Below are 16,592 nucleotides of genomic sequence, written 5' to 3' on the forward strand. Positions count from 1 at the left end.
CGTCTTACACGACTTGTTTCTTCTTCTTAAAGCTTGAATTGTCGTACTGAGAGACGTAAACTCGATTTGTATAACACAAGTGGTTTTTTTGTGTGGTTTTTTTTTAAGGTAAAATAACAAACGCTAGTTTAGTCCTAAATCCTACCAAACTTTTACTATTTTGTCAGCAGCACAATATCATCCTTACCTGTCTGACACTGTAGATCTGTATACCCAGGTACACACTGACACAGGTAGCTGTTGATTTGGTCAACACAGGAACCAGCGTTCTGACAGGGGGAGCTCGAACACTCGTTAATATCTGAATAAAACACGCCCTTGTCGCATAAGTTTACATCCAAAGACAAGTTTAGCTTATTCATTTGATAAAGAGCGCCTTATGTTGTAATCCCCAATTCCCCCATTCATCAATCTCCCCCCCCCCCTCCACCCCCCCCCCCCCCCACACACACACACACACAAGCACACACATGGGATTACTGCAATGAAAATAACAGGAAGAAAGAATAAATATAATACGTAAGTTACTAAATACATATACGAAAGTAACGTTTACTTCGTGATGGAAGAGACAGATTCCTTTGTCCGCGATGTGTTATATCACATCACATTGTTTTTTTCACACGTCTTTGTCATAAGAAAAAGCATATCAGGGCAAATTTGCGGGGCTTTTGGGCAATAACGCCCTCTGAAATGTGACATCCTGTGTGAGTTTGCAAACGACAGTCAAAAATGATATGAATATATCTCTTACCTGTCATACACTGCATGTCAGTATAGCCAGGTGCACACGGACACAGGTAGCCGTTTACCTGGTCTACGCAGTCGGCACCGTTCTGACAGGGAGCACTTGCACACTCGTCTACATCTGTAAGAATTTAATGAATCTTGAACTTTCAGAAGTACGCCTTAAATAAATATGATTTAAGCCGAACTCTGACCGCACATTTGACCAGAAACATGTTGAAACACTATGATTTATGCCAAAACAATGCTGACCATACAATTTACCAGAGATACTGTCGCGCCTTGTATGCAGAATACGTCCGCTTATGTCCACACCTTTCTAGTTTGATGTAACTTACTCTCGCTTTAAATAAACAATAGTATGCATAAGCAGATTGGAAGATACAAGCAAACGATAGTTTTGTAAAATCCATGTTCTTACAAAGTTTGATTTCGGAAAAAAGTCTTCAATGGAACAGCAACCCTCATCTTCAACCAACATTACCAGCTATTGTGTTTTCAGCGTAGCAATAGGGCCCGACATTTAGACGAGACAAGTATAATGCCGACAAGTCGAAGACCAGTCGCATTATACTTGTTCGAGTCTAAATATCGGACCCTATTGCTACGCTGAAAACACAATAGCGATTATATAGCTGTTCTGACCTTGATTTGTTGTTCCAAACTTACAAAATGACAGTTTTTGCGTCGATGCGTTGATCTCAGGTTTTGATAGCAGACAAACTTCTTACGCGCATCATGTTCGCGCAGACATGCACACCGCTACACGCTTTCTGACTTTGGAAGAAAAACTGACTCCAAGTGCATTCGACTTCACAACACAGTTGTTGAAACAGCTTTTTAAGTTGTCAGTGTATGCTGTTGTCGATAGAAACATCGCCGTGGTACAGATGGGTAAACCGGAATCATGCGTCGGCCATTTTCTCAATATGCTTTTGGATATTGAGAAAAATGGCCGACTTCCGTAGCATTATGCTTTGATAATCGGAAGAGACCATCCAATCACAGCCCCCGAATTCCCCCACGTGTTCATCAGAATAGCTATATAGTATTTTCACCAGATTCCGGCTTTCTTAATTAACGGTATATACGAACACAAATATTTACCTATCAACAATGGTTTGGGATTTATATGTCAGACTCTTACCTCCGTCACATTTGTCACCTGTATATCCGTTAACACAGGTACAGGTGTATGAGTTGACATTATCTGTACACATGCCCCCATTCTGACAGGGACTGCTCGCACACTCGTCTATATCTGGAAAGAAAGGTTCGATTCAGAATATTATTGACTCAATAAACAAAACCAAGTCACGTAAGGCGAAAATACAACATTTAGTCAAGCTCCGTCGAACTCACAGAATGAAACTGAACGCATTGCATTTTTTCCGCAAGACCGTACACTCGTAGCATCGTCTGTCCACCGCTCGTGGCAAAGGCAGGGAAATTAACAATCCAGAAAAGCGCGGTAGCGGTTGCGCTGAGGAGTATAGCACGCTTTTCTATATCTCTATTCTTTTTAACTCTCTGAACGTGTTTTTAATCCAAACATATCATATATATATATATATGTTTTTGGAATCAGGAACCGACTGTTTCTAAATCGATTTTGGAAATTTAATTTTAATCATAATTTTTATATTTTTAATTTTCAGAGCTTGTTTTTAATCTAAATATAACATATTTATATGTTTTTGGAATCAGAAAAAGATGAAGAATACGATAAACGTAATTTTGAATCGTTTTATAAAAAAAATATATTTGATTACAATTTTCAGATTTTTAATGACCAAAGTCATCAATTAATTTGTAAGCCTCCAAGCTGAAATGCAATACCGAATTCCGGCCTTCGTCGAAGATTGCTTGGCCAAAATTTCAATCAATTTGATTGAAAAATGAGGTTGTGACAGTGCCGCCTCAACTTTTACAAAATGCCGGATATGACGTCATCAAAGACATTTATCAAAGAAAAGAAAAACACATCTGGGGATATCATACCAAGAAACTCTCATGACAAATTTCATAAAGATCGGTCCAGTAGTTTACTCTGAATCGCTCTACACACACACACACACACACACACCACGACCCTCGTCTCGATTCCCCCCTCTACGTTAAAACATTTATTCAAAGCTTGACTAAATGTAAAAAGGCAATCAGAGGCAATAATTAGAGGCAGAAGTGATGCAAAGACATGTCCGTCATCTTCTTACTTGTTATATTTCTGTTTTAATAGAGTCCTTTTGTGTATAATCATTCAATAAGGACGTTGCGATTTGTATCTTGCCATTGTTTGTTTGTTTGTTTGTTTGTTTGTTGCTTTGCTTAGCTTTGCTTTGCTTTGTTTTGCTATGCTGTTCGTTTCTTTGCTTTTCTTTTTTTTTCGTTTCTTTGCTTTTCTATGCTTTGCTTTTCTTTGCTGGTCATCTTTCGTTTCCTCTTGGTATCGACAACAATGCGCTAACAGTGTTGTGATTTGTTTCACTGAACATAATTTGAACCTTGGTCATGAAATACGACCTCACTAATTCCGAGATATCAAACGAAGAGTTGACTTTACCTATTTGACATTGCAGCTGTGAGTAACCTGGTGCACACAGACATGTGTAGGCGTTGATTAGATCTACACAGGTTCCTCCGTTCTGACATGGGGAACTTGCGCATTCGTCAATGTCTGAAAACAAGGACAGAATTAAGCAAACTAAGTCTTACTCGCATTTAAAAGCTGGACAGCAAATACCGACGATTTCTCCTAAAACGCACACAATTACCATTTTTAATTTTTTATTTTACAATCCATGTCTCGTTTTCTTTTCTCTTTGTGTCTTTCCGCCAAAAAGTCTTCAATGGAACCAGCAGCCCTATTCTTCTACCAACATGTTAGTTTCATCAAATTCTTCGGCTTTTTTAACTGTACGAACACAAATATCTACCTCTCAACAATGATTTCTACATGGCAGAATCTTACTTCCACCACAGTCGTCATCTGTATATCCGTCACTACAGGTACAGGTGTAGGAGTTGACATTGTCTGTACACATGCCCCCATTTTGACAGGGACTGCTCGCACACTCGTCAATATCTGCAAGCAAGGGTTCAATTAAGAATATGATTGACTCAATTAGCCAACAGAAGACAAACAGTAATTGGAGACAGGAGTGATTATAATGTAGCAAAGACATGCCCGGCATCCGCTTACTTGTCATATTTCTGTTTCAAGACAGCCCGTGTGCGTATTATAATTCAATACGGACATTGTGAAAAGTTTTATCTGGCCTTTGTTTGTTTGTTTGTTTGTTTGTTTGCTTTGCTTTGCTGTTCAGTTTTTCGTTTTCTCTGGGTGTATACAATAATGCTAACACTGCTGCAATTTGTTTTGCAAAACGTAATTTGAACCTTCGCTATGAAATACGACACCTTTAATTCCAAAATCTCAAACGAAGAGTTGACTTTACCTATTTGACATTGCAGCTGTGAGTAACCTGGTGCACACTGACATGTGTAGGCGTTGATTAGATCTACACATGTTCCACCGTTCTGACATGGGGCACTTCCGCATTCGTCAATGTCTGAAAGCAAGGAAAGAAGTATAACAAATCTACATCGCACTGATGGAAGGATAGTTAATTCGGACGATTTCTTCTTAAATGCACACAATTATCATTTTGAGATTTTGTTGTACAATCCATGTCTCATTTTCTTTTTCTCTTGTTGTCTTCCCGTTAACAACATCTACGAGTTTGTTGGTCTGTATGTTTGTTTGTTGGTCTGTATGTTTGTTTGTTGTCTTTTTGTCTTGAATAATTTCCAACAACAAAAAATTGAATAGTTACGCTTTACCTGTCTGACACTGTGGGTCAGTAAAACCAGCCACACATTGACACAGGTAACCGTTGACCTGATCTACACAGTTACCACCGTTCTGACAGGGGGCACTTGAACATTCGTCTGCATCTGCACGGTATATAGAACAAAAATATATAACTATATCCACGTTAAGTCTGAGGTTCTTCGCGTCGACATTTGCGGAATAAGAGTGAGGGAATCCTTTTTTTCTTCATGTTTCTGTCTTTTTTGTATGTCTGTGTGTCAATCTGTCAGTTTGTCTGTATGTCTGTCTGTCTGTCTGTCTCTCTCACTCTCTCTTTATTTTTTTCTGTCTGTCTGTCTGTCTGTATGTCTCTGTCTCTCTCACTTTCTCTCTCTGTCTGTCTGTCTGTCTGTCTGTCTGTCTGTCTGTCTCTCTCTCTCTGTCTCTCTCTCTCTGTCTCTCTCTCTCTGTGTCTCTCTCTCATTCACTCTCTCTCTCTCTGTCTCTCTCTGTCTCTCTCTCTCTCTCTCTCTCTCTCTCACACACACTCTCTCTCTCTCTTTCTCTGTTAAAATCAGGCTGCTTTTGTAATAATTTTTTTACAAATGTTTTGTGTGGCTATCTGTGTCAGGTCATTCGCAACGCTGGACAATAACTTACCTGTCTGGCATTTTTGCCCGCTATAACCAGGTGCACACTGACACAGGTAGCCGTTGACCTGATCTTCACAGGTACCCCCGTTCTGACAGGGGGCACTGGCACACTCGTCTATATCTGCACGTCAAAGCGTACCAAATACAAGGATGTTAAAGGCACAGTCTTTGCAGTAAAAACAGTTCTGACAGGGGGCACTGGCACACTCGTCTATATCTGCACGTCAAAGCGTACCAAATACAAGGATGTTAAAGGCACAGTCTTTGCAGTAAAAACAGTTCTGACAGGGGGCACTGGCACACTCGTCTATATCTGCACGTCAAAGCGTACCAAATTCAAGGATGTTAAAGGCACAGTCTTTGCAGTAAAAACAGTTCTGACAGGGGGCACTGGCACACTCGTCTATATCTGCACGTCAAAGCGTACCAAATACAAGGATGTTAAAGGCACAGTCTTTGCAGTAAAAACAGTTTTGACAGGGGGCACTGGCACACTCGTCTATATCTGCACGTCAAAGCGTACCAAATACAAGGATGTTAAAGGCACAGTCTTTGCAGTAAAAACAGTTCTGACAGGGGGCACTGGCACACTCGTCTATATCTGCACGTCAAAGCGTACCAAATACAAGGATGTTAAAGGCACAGTCTTTGCAGTAAAATCAGTTCTGACAGGGGGCACTGGCACACTCGTCTATATATATCTGCACGTCAAAGCGTACCAAATACAAGGATGTTAAAGGCACAGTCTTTGCAGTAAAAACAGTTCTGACAGGGGGCACTGGCACACTCGTCTATATCTGCACGTCAAAGCGTACCAAATACAAGGATGTTAAAGGCACAGTCTTTGCAGTAAAAACAGTTCTGACAGGGGGCACTGGCACACTCGTCTATATCTGCACGTCAAAGCGTACCAAATACAAGGATGTTAAAGGCACAGTCTTTGCAGTAAAAACAGTTCTGACAGGGGGCACTGGCACACTCGTCTATATCTGCACGTCAAAGCGTACCGAATACAAGGATGTTAAAGGCACAGTCTTTGCAGTAAAAACAGTTCTGACAGGGGGCACTGGCACACTCGTCTATATCTGCACGTCAAAGCGTACCAAATACAAGGATGTTAAAGGCACAGTCTTTGCAGTAAAAACAGTTCTGACAGGGGGCACTGGCACACTCGTCTATATCTGCACGTCAAAGCGTACCAAATACAAGGATGTTAAAGGCACAGTCTTTGCAGTAAAAACAGTTCCGCTCACTTTCTTCGATCAGTCAAGGCTTTTACAAAGGGAAAGGTAATCCCTCCACTTGTACACATACAAATACTCAATATCCAGAGTGATGTCTGTGAAGAGTTTGGATGTTTTGATGATATTTTTTGTAAACCGCAACATAATGACATTCATCAGTTGAAATTTGAGTATTTTTTACATTTAGTCAAGTTTTGACTAAATGTTTTAACATAGAGGGGGAATCGAAACGAGGGTCGTGGTGCATGTGTCACTGTATGTGTGTGTGTGTGTGTGTGTGTGTGTGTGTGTGTGTGTGTGTGTGTGTGTGTGTGTCTGTGTGTGTGTGTCTGTGTCTGTGTCTGTGTCTGTGTCTGTGTGTCTGTGCGTGTGTGTGTGTGTGTAGAGTGATTCAGAGTAAACTACTGGACCGATCTTTACGAAAATTTACATGAGAGTTCCTGAGTATGATATCCCCAGACCGTTTTTTTCTTTGTTTCGATAAATGTCTTTTATGACGTCATATCCGGCTTTTTGTAAAAGTTGGGGCGGCACTGTCACACCTTCATTTTTCAATCAAATTGATTGAAATTTTGGCCAAGCAATTTTCGACGAAGGCCAAACTTCGGTATAGCATTTCAGCATGGAGGTTTAAAAATTAATTAATGACTGGTTATTAAACATCTGAAAATTGTAATTAAAATTATTTTTATATAAAACGATCCAAAATTACTTTTATTTTGTTCTTTATCATGTTCTAATTCCAAAAACATATACATATGTTATATTCGGATTAAAAATAAGCTCTGAAAATTAAAAATATAAAAATTATGATTAAAATTAAATTTCCCGAAATCGTTTTAAAAACAATTTCATCTTATTCCTTGTCGGTTCCTGATTCCAAAAACATATAAATATGATATGTTTGGATTAAAAACACGCTCAGAAAGTTAAAACGAAGAGAGGTACAGTAAAGCGTGCTATGCAGCACAGCGCAACCGCTACCGCGCCAAACAGGCTCGTCACTTTCACTGCCTTTTGCACTAGCGGCAGACTACGGTCATTGTGAAAAAATGCAATGCGTTCAGTTTCATTCTGTGAGTTCCACAGCTTGACTAAATGTAGTAATTTCGCCTTACGCGACTTGTTTTTACATACGATTGAACGATTACAACGAAGAACACTGGCGCTTGCAGCATAGGTGCCTGGACCTAATCGACGTTCTTGATCAAGACACCGAGTGCATTCACAGTATGCCCTGAACAACAGTTTCATTTTGACTAAAAGTTCAGACGCATGAACAATACTAAGACTGATCATGACGACGACGATGGTGATGACGAGGACGACCACGACGAAGACGCCGCTGCTGGCGATGATGATGATGATGAAAATGCTGATGCTGATAGTGAACTACAGTTGCGATAAGAGTTAACGTTGTATTCCCGACACCATGATGATAACATTACCTTGATCGCAAGAATCCCCCAGCCAGCCCGGACTGCATCCCTGAGTACACACGCCTGCTACTTTCTCGCAGGGTTGTTCACCTAAACAGTACCCTGTGCAGTTCTGACTGCAGTTTTTACCGAAAGTTCCGTCATTGCATTCTGTGTGTAAAAAAGAAGAAGACCGAAATCAGCAAATTGAACTATAATGTCAGACAAAACAAAGCAGCAGACCACGGCAGTTCACAGAAAAAGTGATAATTACAACAAGATACAATAACACTACTCTACCTAACATTTGGGCAGTGAAGTGAACCTCTATTACATTTAAGTCGTTTACATTTATGATAAAACATTATTTGAAATTAGTTTGTGCATAATATCAATTAAAATGCTTTACATAGGTCAAAAGAGAAAGAAAGGACGTCAGTGAAAAACAGTCCGAGAGACAGAGTGAGAGCCAGGCGAACAGGAATAACTTACAATGCGTTGTAAGAGATACAAGTTTTAGTTTCAGGAACGCCCGCTACCCTTTTTGTGCCAAGCCATCCTTCTTGTGTGTGTATAGTTTACCTTGGTAACATTAGTGTATGGCATATGGTGTCTCTTCCATCATCGTATTCATTCGTGCCATTGTGTATTTGTTTGAGACATGGTCTTGCTTAAATCCCTGTCCTAACTGTTCGTTTATTATTGTTTGTGATATTTAAATGTGAATGACATATATATTTAAATATTTAAAAGAAATAAGTGTATATCAACATCAAATCCACAACCGAATACCATCTTGTTTAAACCAGTCAGCCTACATTTCACATATACCTTGATCGCAGAAGCTTCCCAACCATCCTGGATCGCATCCCCCAGTACACTCCCCTGTCACTTTGTAGCAGGGTTGTCCCCCTTTGCAGTGACCTCTGCAAGTCTGAAGGCAGTCTTGACCATACGTCCCGTTAGCACATTCTGAACAGAAAATAAGATTCCGATCAAAATTGTGTGATTTAAGGATTACAAGCAAGCAAACACAAAATGCGATGGATGGACAAGTAATTATTAACAAGTGTGTGTGTGTGTGTGTGTGTGTGTGTGAGTGTGTGTGTGTGTGTGTGTGAGTGAGTGAGTGAGTGTGTGTGTGTGTGTGTGTGTGTGTGTGAGTCTGTGTGTGTGTGTGTGTGTGTGCGTGTGTGTGTGTATGTGTTTGTGTGTATGTGTGTGTTTGTGTGTGTGTGTGTATGTGTGTGTGTGTGTGTGTGTGCGTGTGTGTGCGTGTGTGTGTATGTGTGTGTGTGTGTGTGTGTGTGAGCGCGGGGGTGGGGGGCTACAGTGTAAAGAAACTACTGATGTCGCATCTTTACATAACAGGAGTCCTTGTTCGTAAAACTAACCTTTTGGTATTGCATGCCATCACGACTGGTGAAGTGTTTCGTCTTATTCGTTAAACGTGCCAAAACACATGACACTCTGCTTTTCATGTTCGATCGATCTCAAAGTTTAGCGGTATTTATCATTATATTGTTTGATGACGAATCAAAAAGCAGGAGAAATAAGGTTCATATTTAAGATACAACTGGCGGCGTCAATGCAAATAAAAAAAAAAAACTCACACCACTTCAAACAAAAACTATCCTTCGCGCAGACGTACCTTCATCACAAAAGTTCCCCAACCAGCCGGGACTGCAGCCATCATTGCAAAATCCCGTGAACCTGTCACATGGCTGTCCTTCTCTGCAGAACCCTCGGCAGGTAAAATTGCAGTTTTCACCGTATGTTCCAGCAACGCATTCTGGAAAAAACAAAAACATTGAATATTAGAGAGAGGTGCACGGAAGTGTTGTTCAGGAAGCGAATAAACTGACACATTAGAAATATCGAACAAGGGCGGAGCATGTTTGTGTATCATTACCTTGCCGGCATCTTGCAAGCGAGTTTCATCGACTTCTTCTTCTTCTGCGTTCGTGGGCTGAAACTCCCACGTACACTCGTGTTTTTTGCACGAGTGGAATTTTACGTGTATGACCGTTTTTTACCCCGCCATTTAGGCAGCCATACGCCGTTTTCGGAGGAAGCATGCTGGGTATTTTCGTGTTTCTATAACCCACCGAACTCTGACATGGATTGACGAAGTTCATTATTTGTATCTTAAGTGATTGTCTGTCTGTCTGTCTGTCTGTCTGTCTGTCTGTCTGGCTGTCTGGCTGTCTGTCTGTCTGTCTACTTGTCTGTCTACTTGTCTGTCTACTTGTCTGTCTACTTGTCTTGTCTGTCTGTCTGTCTACTTAAAGGCCACTGGGTCGACGTAAATGTAACGTATAGTTTTGTCAATAATGAAACGCTCCAATAACCTACAATTCTTGTTTTGAATTTAAGGGCATAGCAGGCTTACAGAAATTGGTCTGGTGGTGTGGGATGCCGAACGGGACGGAAGAGGGTGAGGTGGCGGAGGGCGTCCAGTGGGTAGAACAGTGGGGAGTAGAAGTGTGTGTGTGTGTGGCGGGGGGAGGGGTACGTTGCATTACGTGGTGGACTTGAACTGTTGTGTGGTAGAATAATATTTGAAAATAGGAAGAAGACGTAATGTCATTCCGAAGTGAGGAAGGATTAAGGTCAAAATGTAAAAGGATTTAGTCTGGTCAAGATATCATATAGAATCCTCAAAAGAACCAGAAAAACGCAAGACTGATTTCGATAACGAAAGCTCGTGCAATGCAATGCAATTCAAGAAGAAAACTAACCAACCATGTACGTATCAAGGTTGATGTGTTCACGCATACTTGCACGACTGCCTTTGTTTCATGCATGTGCTGGCTACTGAATGAATCAAAAAGAATGCAACGAACCCTGGTCACAGCCGTCTCCGAACCAGCCTGCAGCACAGCCTTGAGCACAGACTCCAGTCACTTTGTCACACAGGCCATCCTTGCAGTTACCCTTGCATGGCACAGAACACCCCTCTCCGTAAAATCCCGAAGGACATCCTGTAGAAAAAGTAATCGTCATTTAGGATAAGATACATATTTTGTTACGATAGAAGAATGCCTTCTTGGCTTGTGTACTGAACAACAAAGTTTGCAACAGGTCTGACCAGACCTGCCTGTAAGAGGAAATGTTTGAATGAAATGGGATAAACCAAACAATTCTGAATTGTTCTTTCTGTTATTTTCCTATATAGGTCTAACTCCGTTGCTGAAATGCAAGAAATCAAACCCTTTGTTTCACAACCTAAAGATACCAATGAAAGATCTGTCTAAGGTTGTACTTACACTACACGTATAATTTCATTTTCAGAAATGAAATGTCTAAGTAGATGAGGTCAATCAGATTTTGAATATGTCAGACTATTCATGAGCTTTGTTTTGACATTATGCGCACACAAACCTCGGTCACAGCGGTCGCCAATCCAGCCAGGCAGACAGTCACGCGGACACACACCAGTGTCTCTGTCACAAGGCCTGGGGCCTTCGCAGTAACCACACTGTGTGCAGTCAGGTCCCCACGTTTGGAAAGGGCAGACTGGAACAGAGGAAAGACAACATCTATAGATAACATAATTACCAAGCTAGGACAGAGATCGAGTCAACGACAAACTGGTTCTGACAAATCTTGATTTGCACTGGCACTTTTCAGAAGAACTCAATCACTGGGCGTGTTAAAAATAACAATTGCAACATGTAGACAAACGCAAAACATTGTAAGTGTGATGTAAAGAACTCACCATAACAGGGACAGCACAAGTATACATCGTCAAAATGTTCGTCATTGAGTCATTGGGGGCTTCTTCGGCACAGAAATATAAACAAGTCGCTTATGGCGAAATTACTACATTTAGTCAAGCTGTGGAACTCACAGAATGAAACTGAACGTAGTCCGCCGCTAGTGCAAAAGGCAGTGAAAGTGACGAGCCTGTTTGGCGCGGTAGCGATTGCGCTGTGCTTTACTGTACCTCTTTTCGTTTTAACTTTCTGAGCGTGTTTTTAATCCAAACATATCATATCTATATGTTTTTGGAATCAGGAACCGACAAGGAATAAGATGAAATAGTTTTTAAAACGATTTCGGAAATTTAATTTTGATCATAATTTTTAGATTTTTAATTTTCAGAGCTTGTTTTTAATCCAAATATAACATATGTATATGTTTTTGGAATCAGCAAATGTCGAAAAATAAGATGAAATTGTTTTTGGATCGTTTAATAAAAAAAATAATTTTAATTAGAAGTTTCCGATTTTTAATGACCAAACTCACTCATTAGTTTTTAAGCCACCAAGCTGAAATGCAATACCAAACCCCGGCCTTTGTCGAAAATTGCTTTGCCAAAATTTCAATCAATTTGATTGAAAAATGAGGGTGTGACAGTGCCGCCTCAACTTTTACAAAAAGCCGGATATGACGTCATCAAAGGTATTTATTGAAAAAATGAAAAAAACGTCCGGGGATATCATACCCAGGAACTCTCATGTCAAATTTCATAAAGATCGGCCCAGTAGTTTAGTCTGAATCGCTCTACACACACACACACAGACAGACAGACACACACACACACACACACACACACACGTACACACACGCACGCACGCACACACACACACACACACACACATACACCACGACCCTCGTCTCGATTCCCCCCTCTATGTTAAAACATTTAGTCAAAACTTGACTAAATGTAAAAAGTGAATATTTGTGTCCTGAAGAAAGCCCCAGAGGCGAAACTGTTCACGTTTTACGTGTGCTGTCCCTGACTTGGTGTACAACATTCTTCAGTGTGTTAACATTGGATGTCGCACCAACAGTCAGGTTCTTGTTTATGTTTTAGGTGTTTTATATTTGTTTTAATGTTATAGATATAAGTAAGATTTTGCACAAACAACTCACTGTCTTGTGGCAGTACGGTTTTGATGGCGGTCAGCAGAGGGTAGGGGCCCTCATCACACACCGTCCCCGTGAAATCGTCAGTATCCAGTGACCACAGTATCATACCGGCAAGGTCTCGCGATGCCGCGTACTTAGCCTGTAAATAACATCAGAATCAGAGTGTATAACACAATTTATCAATATATACATATCCTCGTATTTGTTAGCTGGCAAAAACAAATGTACAGAGTCATTTTCATATATTATTTCTGATAGGCATATCAGAATTGTGTTCATAATTATATTGTTTTATATATTGTTTCTGACATCTACAGATGAATTATTTCCACATTCTTGTATTTCAGTAACACTGGTTCGTAAATTATCAAAACTTCACAGTCATTATTGGGCAAGACGAACAATGTATGACTAAATGTTACTGTGCACGATGCCAGATCATAGGCATTTCTGAGTATATGCAGGTGTACTATGCAAACACTTAATGGGTGTTGTTAAGATATTTCCAATGAAGGCGCTCTTCGTGACTTCTTTGCAAGAAACGTTCAAACACGTGTATCAAACCTACTATTTCTTGTTCGTAGGTTTGTATCGATCAAGAAAATCCGAGCAGCATACCTTTTCAGTGTAGCTTTGCACATTGTCATGGCTAATCCAGACCAGCTGATCCTTCCCGTCGACTGTGTCTGTACCGTATACGTAAGGGACTTGAGAGTAGTCCATCCACACCTCTGTCCATCCTTCGTCCGCTTTCTTACACAGCTGGAAAAGAGAAACAGATGTATGTGTACTGCAAATGTAAATATCTGCAATGTATTCGGATGAATCATTCTGTGATATGCATGCCAAAGTATATCGTTTTCAGGGCCGGACTAGGCTAAGAGGAGGGGGGGGGGGCTTGGCAGTGGTCAATCAATCAATCAATCAATATGAGGCTTATATCGCGCGTATTCCGTGGGTACAGTTCTAAGCGCAGGGATTTTTTTAATTTTTTTATTATTTCTTTTTATTTTATGCAATTTATATCGCGCACATATTCAAGGCGCAGGGATTTATTTATGCCGTGTGAGATGGAATTATTTTTTTTACACAATACATCACGCATTCACATCGGCCAGCAGATCGCAGCCATTTCGGCGCATATCCTACTTTTCACGGCCTATTATTCCAAGTCACACGGGTATTTTGGTGGACATTTTTATCTATGCCTATACAATTTTGCCAGGAAAGACCCTTTTGTCAATCGTGGGATCTTTAACGTGCACACCCCAATGTAGTGTACACGAAGGGACCTCGGTTTTTCGTCTCATCCGAAAGACTAGCACTTGAACCCACCACCTAGGTTAGGAAAAGGGGGAGAAAATTGCTAACGCCCTGACCCAGGGTCGAACTCGCAACCTCTCGCTTCCGAGCGCAAGTGCGTTACCACTCGGCCACTCAGTGATGGGTAGGTCATATGTATAGGTTACAACACGAGTGGTTTTTTATATGGCTTGTATTTCAGTCAAGACCCAGCGGATGAATATCATCGGGAGACACGAGCCTTTGGCGAGTGGCTCTCGATTGATATTCCCGCTGGGTCTTGACTGAAATACAAGCCATATAAAAAACCACGAGTGTTGTAATCTGTATATCCCATTCTACCATCAAACACAAAGTGTAGACTACTAGCGGCACTTTTGCGATCTGTGGAGTGTGAAACAGTGTTTTCAGCGAGACATGGCCTTTTTGCAACCTTAAACTAAGTGACCGTCGCTGAAAAAATAAAACGAATGAGTGCATCTATAAGTACGCGGTAACACTACTTTCAGACCGTTTAAAAGCGTTAAGTAAAGGTTCATAAGTTGCAAGAAAGTAATGAAGTCGTATAGAAATCCATTTAGTTGAAGCGCACAATTCTTTTGCGTTTCAGGTCGGCGGAACGGGGAAACCGGTTTGGCCCCCATTTGGCTTACTCGACTCGATTCAGAATCGATTCCACGTTGTTTTTTTCGAACGCATTATTATACAATTAGTCTTATTGACAGAGAAGCAAATTTTAGGGAACACATATGTAGATTTAACCATTTGCTCCCTATTTGAAATGTATCTACATGATAAACTGTTTTGCGAGTGTGTTTGCATGAACCTAAACTGGTATTGATGCGATGAAAACAGGACCCAAGTCTGTCACCGCCGCTTGATTGCATTTTGAAAGAATATGACTGGATTACGGAAAAATACACACATGTTAAGTTCTTAGATACCTTCATCGCCAATGTGGACTTACTGCAGAGCCAGGCAAAAGAGTAGACTTGCTCGCAAAACACGTGAAACAGCTGATGATAGCGAAGCCCAACCGTGCCAGGTAAGGACGGTCTGACAGATTCTCAAAAGTCGTCTGCTAACGAAGCAAGGGGAGGGTACTCGTGTTTTTGTTTTGGTTCGCTAGCATCTGGTTATCTTGTAAGTTGAATGTTCGTTTTTTCCCACCTGCATTGCTTTCATAATGAAAGAAACGTTTGCTTATTGCATCTCATACATCAGATCAGTTCTGAGATTCATTTTTGCGTGCAACTGATATGGTTTTCTGAGCCGTGCAATACGATTTTGGGACTTCATACAAATGTGTCACATTGTTCGGCGCGAGGTCAAAGGTCGGGAGCAAAGTAGTTCTTCGCCCAAATCGGAATCTGCACTATCATATATTTTTTTGAGTCCATGATGTATTTATTGAGCTATAAAAATACAACATATATACCCATACTGAAGTAACAGAGACAAAGAAGGGAGGTCATGGGATATTCTGAGATAGGAAAATGGTCGCTCCTTGCGTGAAACGGCATAAAATAAACAATAATAAAAAATGTTTAAATAAGTGAGGTACATGTTTAGGCTGGGGGGGGGGGGTTGCGCAACCCCCATACCCCCTCTCCCCCCCCCCCCCCCCGGTAGTCAGGCCCTGGTTTTCTACGTGCATTAGCTTGAAGACAATGCCTTTGACGTGCTGGAAGTTGGTAATTTGTTTCTTCGTTCTGATATACGCAGTTACATTATATGCACTGTACTTATAAATGTCGATGTTAGTCGATGGAAATGTGTAGCTTGCTGATCTACGTATGCAGTTTCAGCAACAACGATAGCACTTCAATAAAAGCAGTGAATGCCTTGAGTCCAATTCTACTGGATGTAGTCTAGTAAACATTATTTCCGGAGTCCAGGGGAAATCTTAAAGAATTAGTGATGGAGACCGTAGCAGTCTCTGATTTCGGAAATTGCACTCGAAGTTATGTTTCCAAAATGCTCACAAGACGGTACATACTTTCGTGTTTTAGTGGTGTATCTCGCCTTGTAAAACACTTATTAATCCCTAAGAACAGCAGTCGTCGATTGCAGACACATTGGATTGTGTTACACAAGAACAATACACACCTCATAGTACACGTAAGTACCGCGAACTTTGGTGATCGGTCCGTCGATCTCCACGGTAGTGTCGGCCGGATCTCCTGGCGAGTGTTGATCAGCGCTGGTCATCGCCTGTGTCCGGCCATAAGCTGCCTCGCGGAGAACCATTTTGTTCGCAGGCAAACCGGCCTCCAACCACATCTCTACAGCTTCGTGCTGAAAAACCCCGTAATGAAATAGGTTATATAATGAAATAAGGTGGGGTAACAAACAAAAAATGGTATGAAATGGACTGAAACCCGGGTAAAAGGGATATTTGTATATCTTCATCCTTGAAGAGTGACACTAATGGCGGCTATAACGCTGTCAACGATCACGAGTCTTCTCGTATGATATTTCTTGATCATGTGACCGGTGTCACCGAAACATTCACCGCTCGTTAGTACATGTACAC

At 41.0% G+C, this 16,592-nt stretch overlaps 1 protein-coding gene across 5 annotated transcripts in view; it reads right to left on the reverse strand.

Moving 5' to 3' along the window:
- Nucleotides 1-16,592, reverse strand: part of LOC138960234 (neurogenic locus notch homolog protein 1-like) — a 75,468-nt gene that overhangs the window by 45,964 nt on the left and 12,912 nt on the right. For all 5 annotated transcript variants that reach the window (XM_070332030.1, XM_070332032.1, XM_070332031.1 and 2 more), the window contains exons 7-22: nucleotides 16,166-16,354; nucleotides 13,373-13,516; nucleotides 12,758-12,893; nucleotides 11,261-11,395; nucleotides 10,723-10,860; nucleotides 9,528-9,668; nucleotides 8,708-8,848; nucleotides 7,907-8,047; nucleotides 5,222-5,335; nucleotides 4,591-4,704; nucleotides 4,206-4,319; nucleotides 3,719-3,832; nucleotides 3,311-3,424; nucleotides 1,895-2,008; nucleotides 755-868; nucleotides 188-301 (exon numbers count right to left, since the gene is read on the reverse strand). In XM_070332030.1, the coding sequence (XP_070188131.1) occupies nucleotides 188-301; nucleotides 755-868; nucleotides 1,895-2,008; nucleotides 3,311-3,424; nucleotides 3,719-3,832; nucleotides 4,206-4,319; nucleotides 4,591-4,704; nucleotides 5,222-5,335; nucleotides 7,907-8,047; nucleotides 8,708-8,848; nucleotides 9,528-9,668; nucleotides 10,723-10,860; nucleotides 11,261-11,395; nucleotides 12,758-12,893; nucleotides 13,373-13,516; nucleotides 16,166-16,354 (2,077 nt within the window). The remainder of the gene's footprint in view (nucleotides 1-187; nucleotides 302-754; nucleotides 869-1,894; nucleotides 2,009-3,310; nucleotides 3,425-3,718; nucleotides 3,833-4,205; nucleotides 4,320-4,590; nucleotides 4,705-5,221; nucleotides 5,336-7,906; nucleotides 8,048-8,707; nucleotides 8,849-9,527; nucleotides 9,669-10,722; nucleotides 10,861-11,260; nucleotides 11,396-12,757; nucleotides 12,894-13,372; nucleotides 13,517-16,165; nucleotides 16,355-16,592) is intronic.

The sequence above is a fragment of the Littorina saxatilis genome, linkage group LG2, assembly GCF_037325665.1.
Source record: "Littorina saxatilis isolate snail1 linkage group LG2, US_GU_Lsax_2.0, whole genome shotgun sequence".
Lineage (NCBI taxonomy): Eukaryota > Metazoa > Mollusca > Gastropoda > Littorinimorpha > Littorinidae > Littorina > Littorina saxatilis.